The 16858-nt window shown below is 39.4% G+C and overlaps 1 protein-coding gene across 1 annotated transcript; it reads left to right on the forward strand.

Annotated features, from left to right (window-relative positions):
* The first annotated feature begins 1118 nt into the window (after window positions 1–1118).
* LOC137287776 (uncharacterized) lies at window positions 1119–9002 on the forward strand. The gene is made up of 11 exons (XM_067820163.1): window positions 1119–1155; window positions 2079–2459; window positions 2842–3198; window positions 3381–4299; window positions 4806–5017; window positions 5354–5581; window positions 5918–6145; window positions 7062–7802; window positions 8092–8127; window positions 8229–8316; window positions 8870–9002. Exons 1-11 carry the CDS (start codon window positions 1119–1121, stop codon window positions 9000–9002), a joined length of 3360 nt encoding a protein of 1119 aa, XP_067676264.1.
* The last annotated feature ends 7856 nt before the right edge of the window (window positions 9003–16858 follow it).

The following is a 16858-nucleotide window of genomic DNA, read 5'->3' on the forward strand; positions in this document are numbered from 1 at the left end:
CATATGGCTGGAATATTGTTGAATTAAAACTAAACTCACTCACTGCTGACAGAAAAAAGTGTGAAAGTCAAAGTGAGTGAAAGGTCGTCATGCTAATCAGTATCTGTGTCACACGCACGAGAGCAGAGTCCAAACAAACTGCAAGTGTTGATACAGGCATTCCATTGCGTTATACTGTATATACTCTGGCAGATTTGAACATCGTTGTATTCAGTCATTTGTCGTCTTACAGCATAAGAAATGACAATATGATGAAACATGGCATTTAGAAGACTATGTACAAGCGTTTATATGTCAGTAGACCGGCAACTAGCGACATGTGTTTGTCAATATTACGTTGATGTGAATAAAATGATATGAACCTTTCTTCAGTATCATACTGTTACATTTGTCGTGCGCATATCAGAAGGATTATATCCTCAAAAAATTTAACAGCCCTTCGTATATGGACTACTGAGAAAGGTAATCATTTACTTAGGAAAGAAAAAGAATATTTTATAGTTATATGAAAATATAAAGTATATTAAATGCTATGAAAATATCAGAAATGTTACCTTTGTTCTATGAAAGTTATTCAGAAACAGCGGTTGCGCTCCATGTTTTTATCAAACGTGTATTTCACACCTTCGATAAGATAACGCTACTCAGTGAGATGTAATCACTGCCGGTTTATTTCAGTGACTGCATTAAGCATAAAGGCATCTATTTGTAGGTAAGGTACTAAACATGTGAAACTCATTTTGCTATTTGTTGGTGGTATACTCTTTATAGATTATTGAAATAGTTGTTTTTAATATTTATGTACACGGGAAAATATGAATGGAGTTTGTGAGTCACCGGTGCCACATACAGATATAGCGACGACGTGGATATATAGATACAAGTTTATCTACTCACAGAAGCTGGCGTCTTGACAACATTGCTATGATTTTTCATCGATGATAAGAGCATTAGTTACACCGTCTGTTTCCCACAACAAGGGGCAGGTCCTTTCTTAAACCGAGGTTGATTGTACAATTCCGGTTATGTTTGTTTATGAATTTCTATGAAATTATAGAACATGACATGAATTAATCCATGCCTTTTCTTGTCCCCAGGTGTGACGATCAACCTGTGCCATGTGTCCGTTACTCTTCATTGTGTCCTTATTAGAATGTAAGTGATGTTTTCGTCTTCTTGGTATTGTCAGTGAACCGGCACTAATCATACATCAGGTAAATAACATCCACGGTGAGTTTAGGTAACAGGATGCACTTGAATATAATTATACAAAACTCAAAACATTGAAAACTGAATCTGTAGAAACAGCTTTGACAGCTAGTCGAACGTTTACTTCGCTCTGTAATACATAAAATACTTAATCAGTCTTTAAGGATCTTTAAACATCTTAAACGGATGGAACTATATGACTGCTGACTATTGCAATAAACAGGTAAGCCTCATTCATATAATACATATTCTTTGCATTATATCTACCCACACATTCTGCAGGTTTTTGGCTGCCACCAACAATCAAAGTCTTGCAGATAGTGTAATTGGCGATATAACCAGAGGAGTTTTACTTTTAAAAATAGCAAATTTTTATATCCTGTTAGGGTATTAAAAGGGCAGGAAATACGTTCTGGCAAAACAAAGGCACTGTCAACAGGGTGGCATTACAATCAGGCTGGACTGCAAATAGATACAAATGTATATTCCCTTCGATATCATGGCTATAAAGTGACCACTTTTGTTAAACACAGAAACCATTTATTCCTGACAGAAAAACGTACTGGTGAAAACGAACAAAATTGTTCACATGATTACATGAGATATTCTCCTTTATTGCTGTAAATGAAAGCAAAGAAATCAAACAAAAAAAAACACCCGCCCCCAAAAGCAAAAGGAGTACACACACGACGCAAACGCACGCACACACACACACACAAAGACACTACCACCACCAAAAATGAAAATTCCACCAGGAGATAATAGACCAAAGATAATCTTATATGCCAAGACATTACTTGCTAAACCAAACCAGTTGTACGTTTACGAATGAACACACTAACGGAGTCATTATCGTCTTTGTCGTACAGGTTTGTATCTTCTGCACGGACTGAACCATTCAGCCTGCTACAACTCCGAGTTCATCATTGACTCACCACTGTGTGAAAGTAGTGGGTATCTTGCCCCGAGGAAGTTTTTGTTTGGTCAAATCTCTCCCTCTAGCACATGTCCTACAGAACTCAGAGGACAACGAGACTATCATACTGTCCGAAGGTGTTGCAAAGTACACAATGAAGACACGATACTCAAGGAAGTGTGTATTCCGGGACAGAAGGCGCTGTTGTCAAGTCCCCTGTCTCAGATGGCAAGATATTGTAGTCGTGGAAATCGCTGTGATTCCGGGAAGCGGTTGACCAGCACGGAACTATTCACTGGAGACTATGTTTCCTTGGAATTTGACTGCGTACCTGGCAAGTACCGATTACAATATTTCTGATGTTCTACTATCCTACAAATTGAACACTGAAATGGCAGTAAGTGTTATGGGTTTGGAACAACATCCAGTCCTTTTGAGTAGAAACTGACTGTAATTGCTGTATCTTGTCACATACCAAGCTTATCTGTGAAATTTCAGCTTAGAAACTACCTCAACAACCCATGCTTATGTGGCAGTTGGCTTGGTTTGGTTAATGTATAAGTCAAGTGACAAACACACCAACCAACCAACCAACCATAAAACTCTGAATGCAATACATAATGTTTTATGGGCAGGCTGGATTAGAATATAGATTTATTTTTCATTAACATCCTCTTCATCGATATGTTTTTGCATTTTTGTTCTTTTCTTTTCAGTAAAAGATGAAATCCATGTAAATTCCGATGAGGTGCTTTATGGGAAGAATGTTTACTTGATAAGCGACAAGAAGGATGGAAGTGTACGTGATGCTAAATGTGTTGCCTACAGTAACAACCCGAGTTCATCCATCGTCATCGCTCTTGTCGACAACAATGTCCTCTCGGGAACCTGTACAATTTCATTCGCCAATTCAATGTCAGGGACTACAACCATAAATTGTGCCAAAACGGAGATTGTTAATGGTTGCAACAACGTTCTGTATACCGCCACCAGAAGCAGGGTAGATATAAATCTAACTATGAGCGTTCTTGCTAACAATAGTGATCGTCAGTTCCTGTGGATGATGGCTTCAGGTACACATAATTAACTCTAGATCATAATATTTGATTAAATATTTTACAGTTAACACGTAAAACGAGTTTCATTATATATTTTCACCATTTTAATACTAAATGTTACGCTTAGGATACGACTACCACAGAACTACAAATGGATTTAGGCTTTTTCCTCAATGACATAGTATGTGTCTTTGCAGTTACGGATGGCGGTAACGTGACTGTTGCCTGTGGGAATAAGACACCACCAAATGGAGCTCCTTCAACAGGGTCGACGAAAAACAACCTGTTGACTCAAAAGGGTAGTTCATCATATCACTCAAACGCACCAACCATCACACCATTTCGTCTTACGAAGACAACAAAACAAACTTCACATTCAGAGACAGTGTCAGCCTCGAATGGTCCTGTACCGACACTCTCACCACCGACATCAAACAGCGGAAGACCCAAGTCTACAGCCTTCATGTCACTCTCCCCACAGCCTACAGGACGTTCTCCTTCATCACCAACATCTACGATGCGGACAGTTCCAACTTCAAACGTAACATCGCCCCAAACAAACAGAACAACTTCACATCAATCATCAGGACCAGTGCTGGCAACATCCAAAACCACACCTTTCAAATCATATACAGCAACTGGAAAACCTTATAGCAGTCGGAACTCAAGGCCGACCACAGTGTCTATCACCCCTACACCTACTTGGTTAACGACCTCAAAATTAATGCAAGGTTCACACCGAAGCACACAAAGTCAATGGAGCAGTACCAACTCCATGCCTGATTCATCTTCTGGATTACTGTTCACCACGTCTTCCTCACCATTACTCACAACGTCAGGTCGAATACAAACAAGTACAAAAACTTCGTTGCCATCCACAAAAGCGTCATCTTCTTTTCCACAGACATATCCACCTTCACCTTCTAAGACAGCAACATCTTCGTCGTCACCAACAGACTGGACCACAGGAGGATTACATCCTGCACGACACACATCATACTCGACACGTCCAACTCAAAGGTTGTCTTCCTTCTTGACTGAGACATCATCGTCTTCAGGCGTCACACCATTCCATCTCACAAAGACAACAAAACAAACTTCACATTCAGAGACAGTGTCAGCCTCGAATGGTCCTGTACCGACACTCTCACCACCGACATCAAACAGCGGAAGATCCAAGTCTACAGCCTTCATGTCACTCTCCCCACATCCTGCAGGAAGTTCTCCTTCATCACCAACATCTACGATGCGGACAGTTCCAACTTCAAACGTAACATCGCCCCAAACAAACAGAACAACTTCACATCAATCATCAGGACCAGTGCTGGCAACATCCAACACCACATCTTTCAAATCATATACTGCAACTTTGAAAACTTATAGCAGTCGGAACTCAAGGCCGACCACAGTGTCTCTCACCCCTACACCTACTTCGTTGCCATCCACAAAAGGCTCATCTTTTCCACAGACATATCCACCTTCACCTTCTAAGACAGCAACATCTTCGTCGTCACCAACAGACTGGACCACAGGAGGATTACATCCTGCACGACACACATCATACTCGACACGTCCAACTCAAAGGTTGTCTTCCTTCTTGACTGAGACATCATCGTCTTCAGGCGTCACACCATTCCATCTCACAAAGACAACAAAACAAACTTCACATTCAGAGACAGTGTCAGCCTCGAATGGTCCTGTACCGACACTCTCACCACCGACATCAAACAGCGGAAGACCCAAATCTACAGCCTTCATGTCACTCTCCCCACATCCTACAGGAAGTTCTCCTTCATCACCAACATCTACGATGCGGACAGTTCCAACTTCAAACGTAACATCGCCCCAAACAAACAGAACAACTTCACATCAATCATCAGGACCAGTGCTGGCAACATCCAACACCACATCTTTCAAATCATATACTGCAACTTTGAAAACTTATAGCAGTCGGAACTCAAGGCCGACCACAGTGTCTCTCACCCCTACACCTACTTCGTTGCCATCCACAAAAGGCTCATCTTTTCCACAGACATATCCACCTTCACCTTCTAAGACAGCAACATCTTCGTCGTCACCAACAGACTGGACCACAGGAGGATTACATCCTGCACGACACACATCATACTCGACACGTCCAACTCAAAGGTTGTCTTCCTTCTTGACTGAGACATCATCGTCTTCAGGCGTCACACCATTCCATCTCACAAAGACAACAAAACAAACTTCACATTCAGAGACAGTGTCAGCCTCGAATGGTCCTGTACCGACACTCTCACCACCGACATCAAACAGCGGAAGATCCAAATCTACAGCCTTCATGTCACTCTCCCCACATCCTACAGGAAGTTCTCCTTCATCACCAACATCTACGATGCGGACAGTTCCAACTTCAAACGTAACATCGCCCCAAACAAACAGAACAACTTCACATCAATCATCAGGACCAGTGCTGGCAACATCCAACACCACATCTTTCAAATCATATACTGCAACTTTGAAAACTTATAGCAGTCGGAACTCAAGGCCGACCACAGTGTCTATCACGACTACACCTACTTCGTTGCCATCCACAAAAGGCTCATCTTTTCCACAGACATATCCACCTTCACCTTCTAAGACAGCAACATCTTCGTCGTCATCAACAGACTGGACCACAGGAGGATTACATCCTGCACGACACACATCATACTCGACACGTCCAACTCAAAGGTTGTCTTCCTTCTTGACTGAGACATCATCGTCTTCAGGCGTCACACCATTCCATCTCACAAAGACAACAAAACAAACTTCACATTCAGAGACAGTGTCAGCCTCGAATGGTCCTGTACCGACACTCTCACCACCGACATCAAACAGCGGAAGATCCAAGTCTACAGCCTTCATGTCACTCTCCCCACATCCTGCAGGACGTTCTCCTTCATCACCAACATCTACGATGCGGACAGTTCCAACTTCAAACGTAACATCGCCCCAAACAAACAGAACAACTTCACATCAATCATCAGGACCAGTGCTGGCAACATCCAACACCACATCTTTCAAATCATATACTGCAACTTTGAAAACTTATAGCAGTCGGAACTCAAGGCCGACCACAGTGTCTCTCACCCCTACACCTACTTCGTTGCCATCCACAAAAGGCTCATCTTTTCCACAGACATATCCACCTTCACCTTCTAAGACAGCAACATCTTCGTCGTCACCAACAGACTGGACCACAGGAGGATTACATCCTGCACGACACACATCATACTCGACACGTCCAACTCAAAGGTTGTCTTCCTTCTTGACTGAGACATCATCGTCTTCAGGCGTCACACCATTCCATCTCACAAAGACAACAAAACAAACTTCACATTCAGAGACAGTGTCAGCCTCGAATGGTCCTGTACCGACACTCTCACCACCGACATCAAACAGCGGAAGACCTAAGTCTACAGCCTTCATGTCACTCTCCCCACATCCTACAGGAAGTTCTCCTTCATCACCAACATCTACGATGCGGACAGTTCCAACTTCAAACGTAACATCGCCCCAAACAAACAGAACAACTTCACATCAATCATCAGGACCAGTGCTGGCAACATCGAAAACAACATCTTTCAAATCATATACTGCAACTTTGAAAACTTATAGCAGTCGGAACTCAAGGCCGACCACAGTGTCTATCACGACTACACCTACTTCGTTGCCATCCACAAAAGGCTCATCTTTTCCACAGACATATCCACCTTCACCTTCTAAGACAGCAACATCTTCGTCGTCACCAACAGACTGGACCACAGGAGGATTACATCCTGCACGACACACATCATACTCGACACGTCCAACTCAAAGGTTGTCTTCCTTCTTGACTGAGACATCATCGTCTTCAGGCGTCACACCATTCCATCTCACAAAGACAACAAAACAAACTTCACATTCAGAGACAGTGTCAGCCTCGAATGGTCCTGTACCGACACTCTCACCACCGACATCAAACAGCGGAAGATCCAAGTCTACAGCCTTCATGTCACTCTCCCCACATCCTACAGGAAGTTCTCCTTCATCACCAACATCTACGATGCGGACAGTTCCAACTTCAAACGTAACATCGCCCCAAACAAACAGAACAACTTCACATCAATCATCAGGACCAGTGCTGGCAACATCCAAAACCACATCTTTCAAATCATATACTGCAACTTTGAAAACTTATAGCAGTCGGAACTCAAGGCCGACCACAGTGTCTCTCACCCCTACACCTACATGGTTAACGACTTCAAACTTAATGCAAGGTTCACAGCGAAGCACACAAACTCAACGGAGCAGTACCAACTCCATGCCTGATTCATCTTCTGGATTACTGTTCACCACGTCTTCCTCACCATTACTCACAACGTCAGGTCGAATACAAACAAGTACAAAAACTTCGTTGCCATCCACAAAAGCGCCATCTTCTTTTCCACAGACATATCCATCTTCACCTTCTAAGACAGCAACATCTTCGTCGTCACTGACACACTGGACCACAGAAGGATTACATCCTGCACGACACACACCAAACTCGACACGTGCAACGTACCTTACGACAGTTTCCAGAAAAGTTCCTGATGAAAAATCGACATGGAACACAGGTATGAAAATTAGCATTGACAGATTTTGTAACACTTGATTGAAAATGTAATCGTAGAATGCGACATTTACAGCATAAAGAATGAAGGACGAGTTTGACATTTGTGGGTTAACCAGTGCCCTTGCAATATATTGAAGTAGTAAGGAACGATGACAATATATGAATGAACAATTTCTTCATTGCTATGAGAACGGTAGGTTCTAACACCGTTATCAAGCATCACATGCTTGATAAAGGTGTTACGGAAGAAAAATAGGGACAAGTAAATACTGTTTTTTATTTCCTTCCAGGTAAATCGGACAACAATGATGACAAGATTGCGTTTAGTAAGTAGGCTCGGAAAACTAAGATTGGACATTTTGGTTCTGTGTGTGGTAACGTTTTCAGTGCGCGGGAGCTGTGAAATGATCAATTCCCTCTGTTTCAGTATTTGAGGTGATCACTAGTCTAACGGGAGCAACGCTTCTCATCCTCATGGCGATCACAACGGCAATGTGTTTGTGTTTCAAGAAGAGGTACTGTAAATATGTGTGTATACGTCTTGTCTGAAGCACATGAAGAGTGTATGAAGTACGTAGTCATAGTCAGAGAACTGATACTCAATGTGATTGTGACTGTAGTGTTAAATTACAAATTGTGTGTAGGTCCATGTCATTTTAATACAATAAATTCAGTTCCAACTGCATTCAGAATCACAACTTTACTGAGGTTTGTATATATTCGGCCAGTTCAAAATATATATTCGTACCTCCACGTCTGGTAAATGCCTCTTCGAAAGTGACTATGTTTTTGGGATTTCACCAACCCAGTAAAGTATGGATTCTAGACGTTCTTAGCGTCCAAGAATCAAATCTCAGCGTGAGGCACCTGACGTCAAGCACGCAAGATCACTGATGCAGTAATTCTGAAACCGCACATAGTACGCATAAAAAGTGGCGCCGCATAAAAAATGAACACGTAACTTTGATTGTTATTTTATCTTGTTTATATACGTTCACTCTTCAAATATGAGCATTTTAGGATGAACCACAAATTTGGGTTAAATATCAATGTCTTTTGTTGTTGCAGGATGATGGAACTGAAACGGAATTCTCGTCATCTGAAGAAACTGTCAGAGACCGGAGCTTCAAATATGGAATTAAAGAGACGTTCCGTTGTATCTTTAGAATCTGGATATTGCTCCAATTCAGTATCACCTTGATTCGACAAATTCAGTACAGTGCATATGATAATTTTCTTGCTTCCCACATGTACAGACATTTTAGTGTATGGAAGATTTAAAGTGAATGAATGCAAAACAGACATACGCGTAGTCGTTGCTGACATGTCTGCCTTAAGAATAAGACGCCGTGAAGATATCACTCGCCTAATACTTCATTACGCCCGAGAGCCACTTCACTGCTCAACACCTGGAACCCCGTGCTGATTGCCTGACTAATTAGGCCTATTCACGCATGATATCCCAGGCAGTTTTCGGAGATAAACTGTCCCGTCATTCGACCAACTCTTGATTGTTTAATTGTGTTGTAAAGATATATGTTGAAAGAAAACAGGTGTGAATGCATATCAGGTATGTAACGTTTTACGTAATTTTATAGCACTTTCTCTTGCAGACCTTTGGTGATGTGTGCATATATATTTTCTTAACATATATTATTATGTATTCTTTGTATGTAAGACATGAAACATACTTAAACATATTGTCCCTCTCATATCATTGTGTGAGGTTAAATTGTACAAAACATCTATGTAAAGTAAAGAAGAATTTACGTACATGCTTAATAATCTTCTATGAAAGAAGCATTTTCGCTCACACATTGCTAGTGTATACTGAATGTTTTAAGGAAAGTACTAATACGTTAATCTCTGACTTACATGGAGCCGATTCACAGTTTGTCACTTTGGTTCATGGAGATTTAACGCCGAAAACATACGTTATCATCCGAACATACATGTATACATATTGTATTACACAATTCCTTGCACATATATAAGACATTGGGTCATGGAATGGGGCGTCATCAAAGTTCGTTTTGTGTCTCAACTGTTCAATATAGTTGCTGATTTGTTATCTATGACGAATTGTATCATGAGATACCTGTCATCGAGGAAATGACAGGTGATGGGGTGTGGGCTAAATTTCTGAACAGCATGTTTCGTCACTGGACAGCTTGGATACAGATTGATTATTCTCAAGATCGTTGACCAATTGATATGCTTGATTTCCGCTTTATCAACCCTAGCTATCATGAAAATATTTGTGTATATCGTAAGGATGCGTAAAACGTAAAACACATGACTAACAAGCACTTTGGCGATGTTCACTTTCCTTAAAGCTCTCCAAGCGCTACAATCCGATTATTACCACCCAGGATAACCAAGTCCAACCATTGAGTATTATTATTTGCATATACATTATTTGCATATACATTTTGCACACACTACTAGTACATCAAACATAATGGCTTGCTGAACATTTAGATATAATTGTTACGAATGAATATCATAATTCAAATACATGTATTATAGAATTCAAAATGTGACACGATACTGATTTATCATAATGTATACACTTGCACAAGTATTTATGAAGTTGGGGATGCCTATATTTATACTAAATGCAAACCAGGTTCAGAAGATTGATATTGGGCGTGACTCCATAAAACAGGTTGTCCAGTGATATAACAACGCATCAGATTGCTTTACACTTGTCTCGGGACTAAACTTCCATCAAGAGCGTAACTAGACATATATTCTGCCAGAGGCTCTCATTTCGAGTTTGAAAGATTTGTTCAAATATCTCATTACTGTTGTCTGATTGAATGAATATACGAGTGTGCATCAATTCCGTTTCTGATATATTATCCTGCTTTTATTGACGACTCATCTATAGAGACTTAGTTCATTGATACACGTGACAATTACACGGGATCAGATAATTACAGAGATCAAATACAAATGTTTCTTACACATAGCTTATGTAAACTGCATTGAAAAATCACATTTCAAATCAACATGAAACTTTCAACAGCTTGAACAAAATGCTTCAGTTACCTCTCTCTCTCTCTCTCTCTCTCTCTATATATATATATATATATATACATATATATATATATACATACATACATACATACATACATACATACATACATACATATATATATATGTATTGTGTGTATTATGAGTCGATGTAAGAGTTATCATTTCATATTCGATTTTGTAACATTATCAACTTTAGAACTATGAGGAAATCAATAGTCGCAAATGAGTTAGGTCTAATATAGTAACTTGGTTTCTTTCAAATCTACACGAACGTGGGTGTAATACAGTATTTCTATTTATGTCTACGATTCATCATATAAACTGTTACAACGAATGAATGATTTAATTTAGAAGAAGGTTTTTTTAACCTTGTCAGTTAATTGTTAATTCAATCAATGTGCCAAAATAGTATTTTGGTATTGACTCCCATTGACGAGTAACATACACTTACCTCCTGTAACAACATCTCATAATCCCCTTTCTCGTGTTCATTTACCTGTATAAGCCCATGGCATTGCTAGCAGTTGTTATCAAATCACTTTATTACTTCTGATTATCACAGAAAGTACCCCTCTCGTAAGAAAAAACTGATCTTTGATCAGCACTACTAAACTGATTGAAATAATAGGTACAGTGCGAAATTAAAATGTAAAACGCACATGTGAGTCTCTTGCTGAATGAGAGGTGCTTTCTGCTGACGAACATGTGCGGCTCTCGCTGAATAAAACATGCTTTTTATCACCGCCCATAAGCGGCTCTCGATGTTAGAAGCTAATTAATTTGCCGCACATAAGCGTCTCTCGGCCTTAATGAGTTTTAACAGTGTACTTAACAGTGTGCTAAGAACACATTCATTTGATACCAGATGTCCACCAATTCCTTGCATCAGATGGTCATTAGAACAGGGGCGCCAGCAGCGTCCACTGTAATCTTCGTCTTCCTGTTTTATGATTGTTCTCAAGTTGTACCGTGCACGATCTTCAGCAAGTGTTTTGAATGGAACAATAAATGTAATTAAAAGAAATATCTGTGGACTTCTTTTCATCAATCTGTTTTCTAGGCTTAAAAAAGCGGCTACAATACCAGGCCCCGATTTCTCGAAACAAACTTAAGTTATTACTCAAATTTCAAACTGAGTTTGAAATGAATTTGCCTGTGTATACTCAATTTGAGTAAAAACTCAAAGTCAAAAGTGAAACTTAAATTTGTTTTGATAAATCGAGACCCGGTGTTTGTTTTCCCCCTCTAGTCCACCTTTTCAAAAGAGTCTATCTCTCTTTAATAATCTACCTATTTTCGAACTGTGTTCGGACGTCAGTAGAGCCGACAACAGTTATCTTATGGTTTTGCTGTTCCGGTGTCTTCTTATTTTTTTCTTTCTTTTTCTTTTTTTTTTTTTTTGATTTTTAAAGTACACCGCATGTTGTAATGGAGATGAAAGTGGTGGTCGAACTCGAATGCGGAATGTACTAAAATGTAAGAAAAAATGGTAGTACCAATAACATTGATTCCTTTATTGAATAGTTTTGATTGGAAGTATCAGTGAGTTGTTCATTATCTACTGATTTGACGTTGATTACTTGTGACTGGAAGTAGCAGTGAGTTACTCATACACTGGGTGTAAATGCTGCACAATGTCAGTGGACATTTACAACCATGTGAAATCAGCACATGTACATACCAACATTAACGGGTGGTAGATTTCTTCATGTGGATGCTTTATGTCACCGAAATTGTCTTGCGGAACTGTTTGATCAAACATCGGCCAAACTGTGAGTAAAACACTGGCGTTTGATCGGGAATACACTGGCCTTTGTTTGAGTAGAAATTAATAACCTTGTACCAGTAAACACTTGCCTAAAGGAATGATGATTTCTTGGAGTAGGTATTCTAATGTTCTTTAATCTTATCACAGGTTGTCCCTGGCTGCTCCAATCAGTTGTGACAATATCATATTTACTTGGGGTAGGATCGTCAGTATCCTTCTAGAGTTTGATGTGACTAGTGGCTTGTCTGCTTAATGGTATTTACAACGAGATATACTCCATCAATCAAATGTACAAGAACTTTTCTTTACCTCAGGACCGATGAAGGTGTGGGCTAGAAGTCGTCTTCAGTAAGCCACGATTGTCGATTAGCTGGATCGGCTGGTCAGGCTTGCTGACGTGGTTGGTCATTGGTTTCCAATTGCGTTGATCGATGCTTATGCTGTTGATCATTGGATTGTCTGATCCAGACTCGATTATTTACAGACCGCCAACATATAGCTGGAGTATTGTTGAGTGCGGTGAAAAACTCATTTTACCTCAGGTCTGTAGATCAAATGCCTGGACGTCACGAACAGTGACACATTGGTAACTGGAGGATGTAGCGTTTGCGCAGAATGCACTCATCCTTGTAAAGGCATCCATGTAATAAATGAAACTGTAATTCAAACTACTGCAGTTTAAATTTACCTAACCGTGGTGACAAAAATTGTTTATATGAAAGATAATATAGCCTATGGTCTGTTTAGTATTGAAATAAAAAGTATTTCAGCCATATCGTGACGGGAACATAACATTAAAATGGAATATATGAGTATTATAAAAACCTGTCGACGAAGAACAGTAAAACAACTAGAACATCACAGAAAAGAATGTAAAACTAATAGCTATGCCTAAAAGAATTTATCTATAGAGGACGATACAATATAAAACTAGGCTATAGATCGCTAACAACTGAAGGTAGATCACCATACTAGGGACCATGGGCACTTACAGTACTTTTGCTACCTGCATGGACCCTAGCTGGATTTACATCATCCCCTCAGCCGTCAGCAATTTGGGAAATCTAGCCATACAATAAAACAACACTTATTCTACGATTAAAAACCTGGAAATTTAGAATTTACTTTGAATATTTGTGGACTTATGTACCCTCTCAGGGGGACAATAATTTTACAATACTTCAACCCCCTTTGAGGGTACAGCCACTAACAATGCAAATCAATGAATTACCAATAATTAAAATACATCTATTTACAGAACATATTATTAAAAATTCAATCAAGAAATCAATTTCCTTCAAAAAACCAGTGATTAAACGAGAATTAACAGTGTTAAAAAGATCCTTGACAGTTTTGACATTGAAATATTTATCCCTTGTGATGGAGAATTCAACACAGTCAAGCAGGATATGCTTGACCGTGACTCTCTCATCACAAGGGATACAAAACGGAGGATCCTCACCTTTCAATAGCTATGCATGAGTATATCTAGTATGGTCAATACGACATCGTCTTAAAATAACCTCTTCAAATCTGGACTGACAGCCCAAGGAGGTGTAACCAATATACGGTTTCATTTCATGTAATTTATTTATACCTACTTGCGTGTCCCACTTATTCTGAATCAGATCACGGATGTAGGTTCTAATGCTTGCTTTGTAATCAGAGTATGGAAGAAGAAGTGGTGTCACAGATTTGTTGAGTGCTGCTTTTGCAGCAAGATCACATTTACAGAAATACCTACGTGACTAGGTAACCAACAAAAGACGATGTCATATTGGCCAGTAGCAAGAGTATTATACAGTTCAATAATTTCAATTAAAAGTGGATGTTTACAAGAAATATTTTTAATAGCCTGAAGGCAAGAAAGAGAGTCTGAATAGATTATATACTGTTTACGTTTAGGGTGTCTTTGAATATATTCAAGGGCTGTTAATATGGCATTAGCTTCTGCTGTAAAAATAGAACTATTGTCTGGTAATCTAGAAGATATTGTTCTGGATCCAATGACAGTAGCACAAGTCACCGCGCCACCGTCCTTGGGCCCATCTGTAAATAAGGATTTGTAATTGTTATAGGTATGTTTCAATTGATTATATTCTTGTTTATACTGTAATTCATTCGTTTCTGATTTTTTAAATGTAGTTAATGTTAGGTCAACCTCTGGTCTAACCAGCTGCCAAGGGGGAGAAGAAAGAAGACGGGAAGGAGCTACATTGTCCAGCTCAATACCAGCAGCAGCAATAAACGGCTTTATTCTGAGCCCAAGAGGTGGAACAAGAGAAGACGTTTTGCTATACAAATCCGCACAAAGAGGATTGAAGACACATTTATATGCAGGGTTAGATTCGTTAGAGTATAGTTTTGTGATATATTGTAGAGATAATTTTATACGGCGTTGTGCAGGAGATGCTTCATCGGCCTCAGCGTAACGACTGTCAATAGGTGAAGTTCTGAAGGACCCAAGACAAAGACTTAGACCTTGGTGATGGACAGAATCAAGAAGTTTAAGATTGCTTTTGCAGGCTCCACCATAGACGATGGTGCCATAATGAAGTTTAGAACGAACGAGTGATCGATATAGATGGAGAAGGGTAGCTTGATCCCCTCCCCACTTTGAATTTGAAACCACTTTCAACAAGTCAAGAGCTTTCATGCATTTAGTTTTAAGTGATTTAATATGGGGTAAAAACTTTAAATGTGAAACAAAGATTAGACCCAAGAACTTGACTTCCTTCACAACATTAATGGGCGTCCCATCTAGAGACAGTTCAGGGTCTTTATGTGGTTTGTAATTACGACAACAATGTATGCAGTTACTTTTCGATTTAGAAAATTTAAAGCCATTTTCAAGACACCATTTATTAATGTTGTTTAAACACAACTGCAATTACCGTTCAATGGTATGCATATTTTTCCCACGACAAGAAATATTAAAATCATCCACAAATAACGATCCATCAATTGAATCGTTTAAAACTTTTGATAAACTGTTGATCTTGATGCTAAAAAGAGTGACAGATAAAATACTGCCTTGTGGAACACCCTGATCCTGATTGTAATGATCAGACAGGGTAGAACCTACCCGGACCTGGAATTGTCTGTCACTTAAAACGTTGGCAATAAATTCAGGCAAACGACCTCGCAAGCCAAAGTCATGTAAATCTCTCAGAATGCCATATTTCCAGGTTGTGTCATATGCTTTTTGAAGATCAAAACACAGCGTGTTGTTTATTAATTAGTGCGTTTTTAACAAATGATTCCAGTCGCACTAAGTGATCGACAATACTTCTGTTTTTACGGAAACCACACTGTATATCTGTGATAAGATTATTTGTTTCCAAGTACCAAACAAGTCAATTATTTATCATGCGTTCCATGTTCTTGCAAACACTGCTAGTTAATGAAATTGGACGATAATTAGATGGATCCGTATGATCACGTCCAGGTTTAGGTATTGGTACTACTATGGCATCACGCCATGAAGGAGGAAAGCTACCCGATATCCAAATATCATCAACAATATTTAGGAGAGTTTCCAGACAGGATTCTGGTGAGTGCTTCAGTAGTTGATAATGTATGTTATCAGCTCCTGTAGCAGTGTCATGAGCTTCATCAAGAGCAGTATGGAGTTCATGAATAGAAAATGTTTTATTATAATCTTCGCCATTATCAGAAATTAATAGGTTTTATTTCTTGTTGTTTTTTATATTGCTGGAATTTAGGTATATAATTAGAAGAGGAAGAATGTTTAGCGAAAGTATCGCCCAGTTTATTTGCAATATCTGATTTATCTGTGAGTAATTGATCTCCATGTTTAAGATGATGGACAGTAGATTTAGTACCTTTACCTTTAATTTTCTGGACCATGTTCCATACCTTGGACATGGGTGTCCGAGAATTATTTTTGAATACAAAATTTTGCCAAGATTGGCGTTTGTTCTGTTTAAAAGTACGCCGTGCTTTAGCATTTAAAATTTTAAATTTATTTAACTTATGCACCATAGAATGGCGACGGAAATAATGTTCTGCTTTTTTCCTTACCTTCCTAGCTTGTTTGCATTCATCGCTGAACCATGCTTTTCTTATGTGTGGAACTGCACAGGACTTTGGTATACACTCATCAGCTATGGAATTCAGTTCATCAGAAAAGCATTTAATAGCACCAGGAACGTCAATAAAACGCTCGGGTTTAAGTTTTTCAGCACACAGTGTTTCATATAAAGCCCAGTTAGCCTTTTTAAAAT

The sequence above is a fragment of the Haliotis asinina genome, chromosome 6 (genome assembly GCF_037392515.1).
Source record: "Haliotis asinina isolate JCU_RB_2024 chromosome 6, JCU_Hal_asi_v2, whole genome shotgun sequence".
Lineage (NCBI taxonomy): Eukaryota > Metazoa > Mollusca > Gastropoda > Lepetellida > Haliotidae > Haliotis > Haliotis asinina.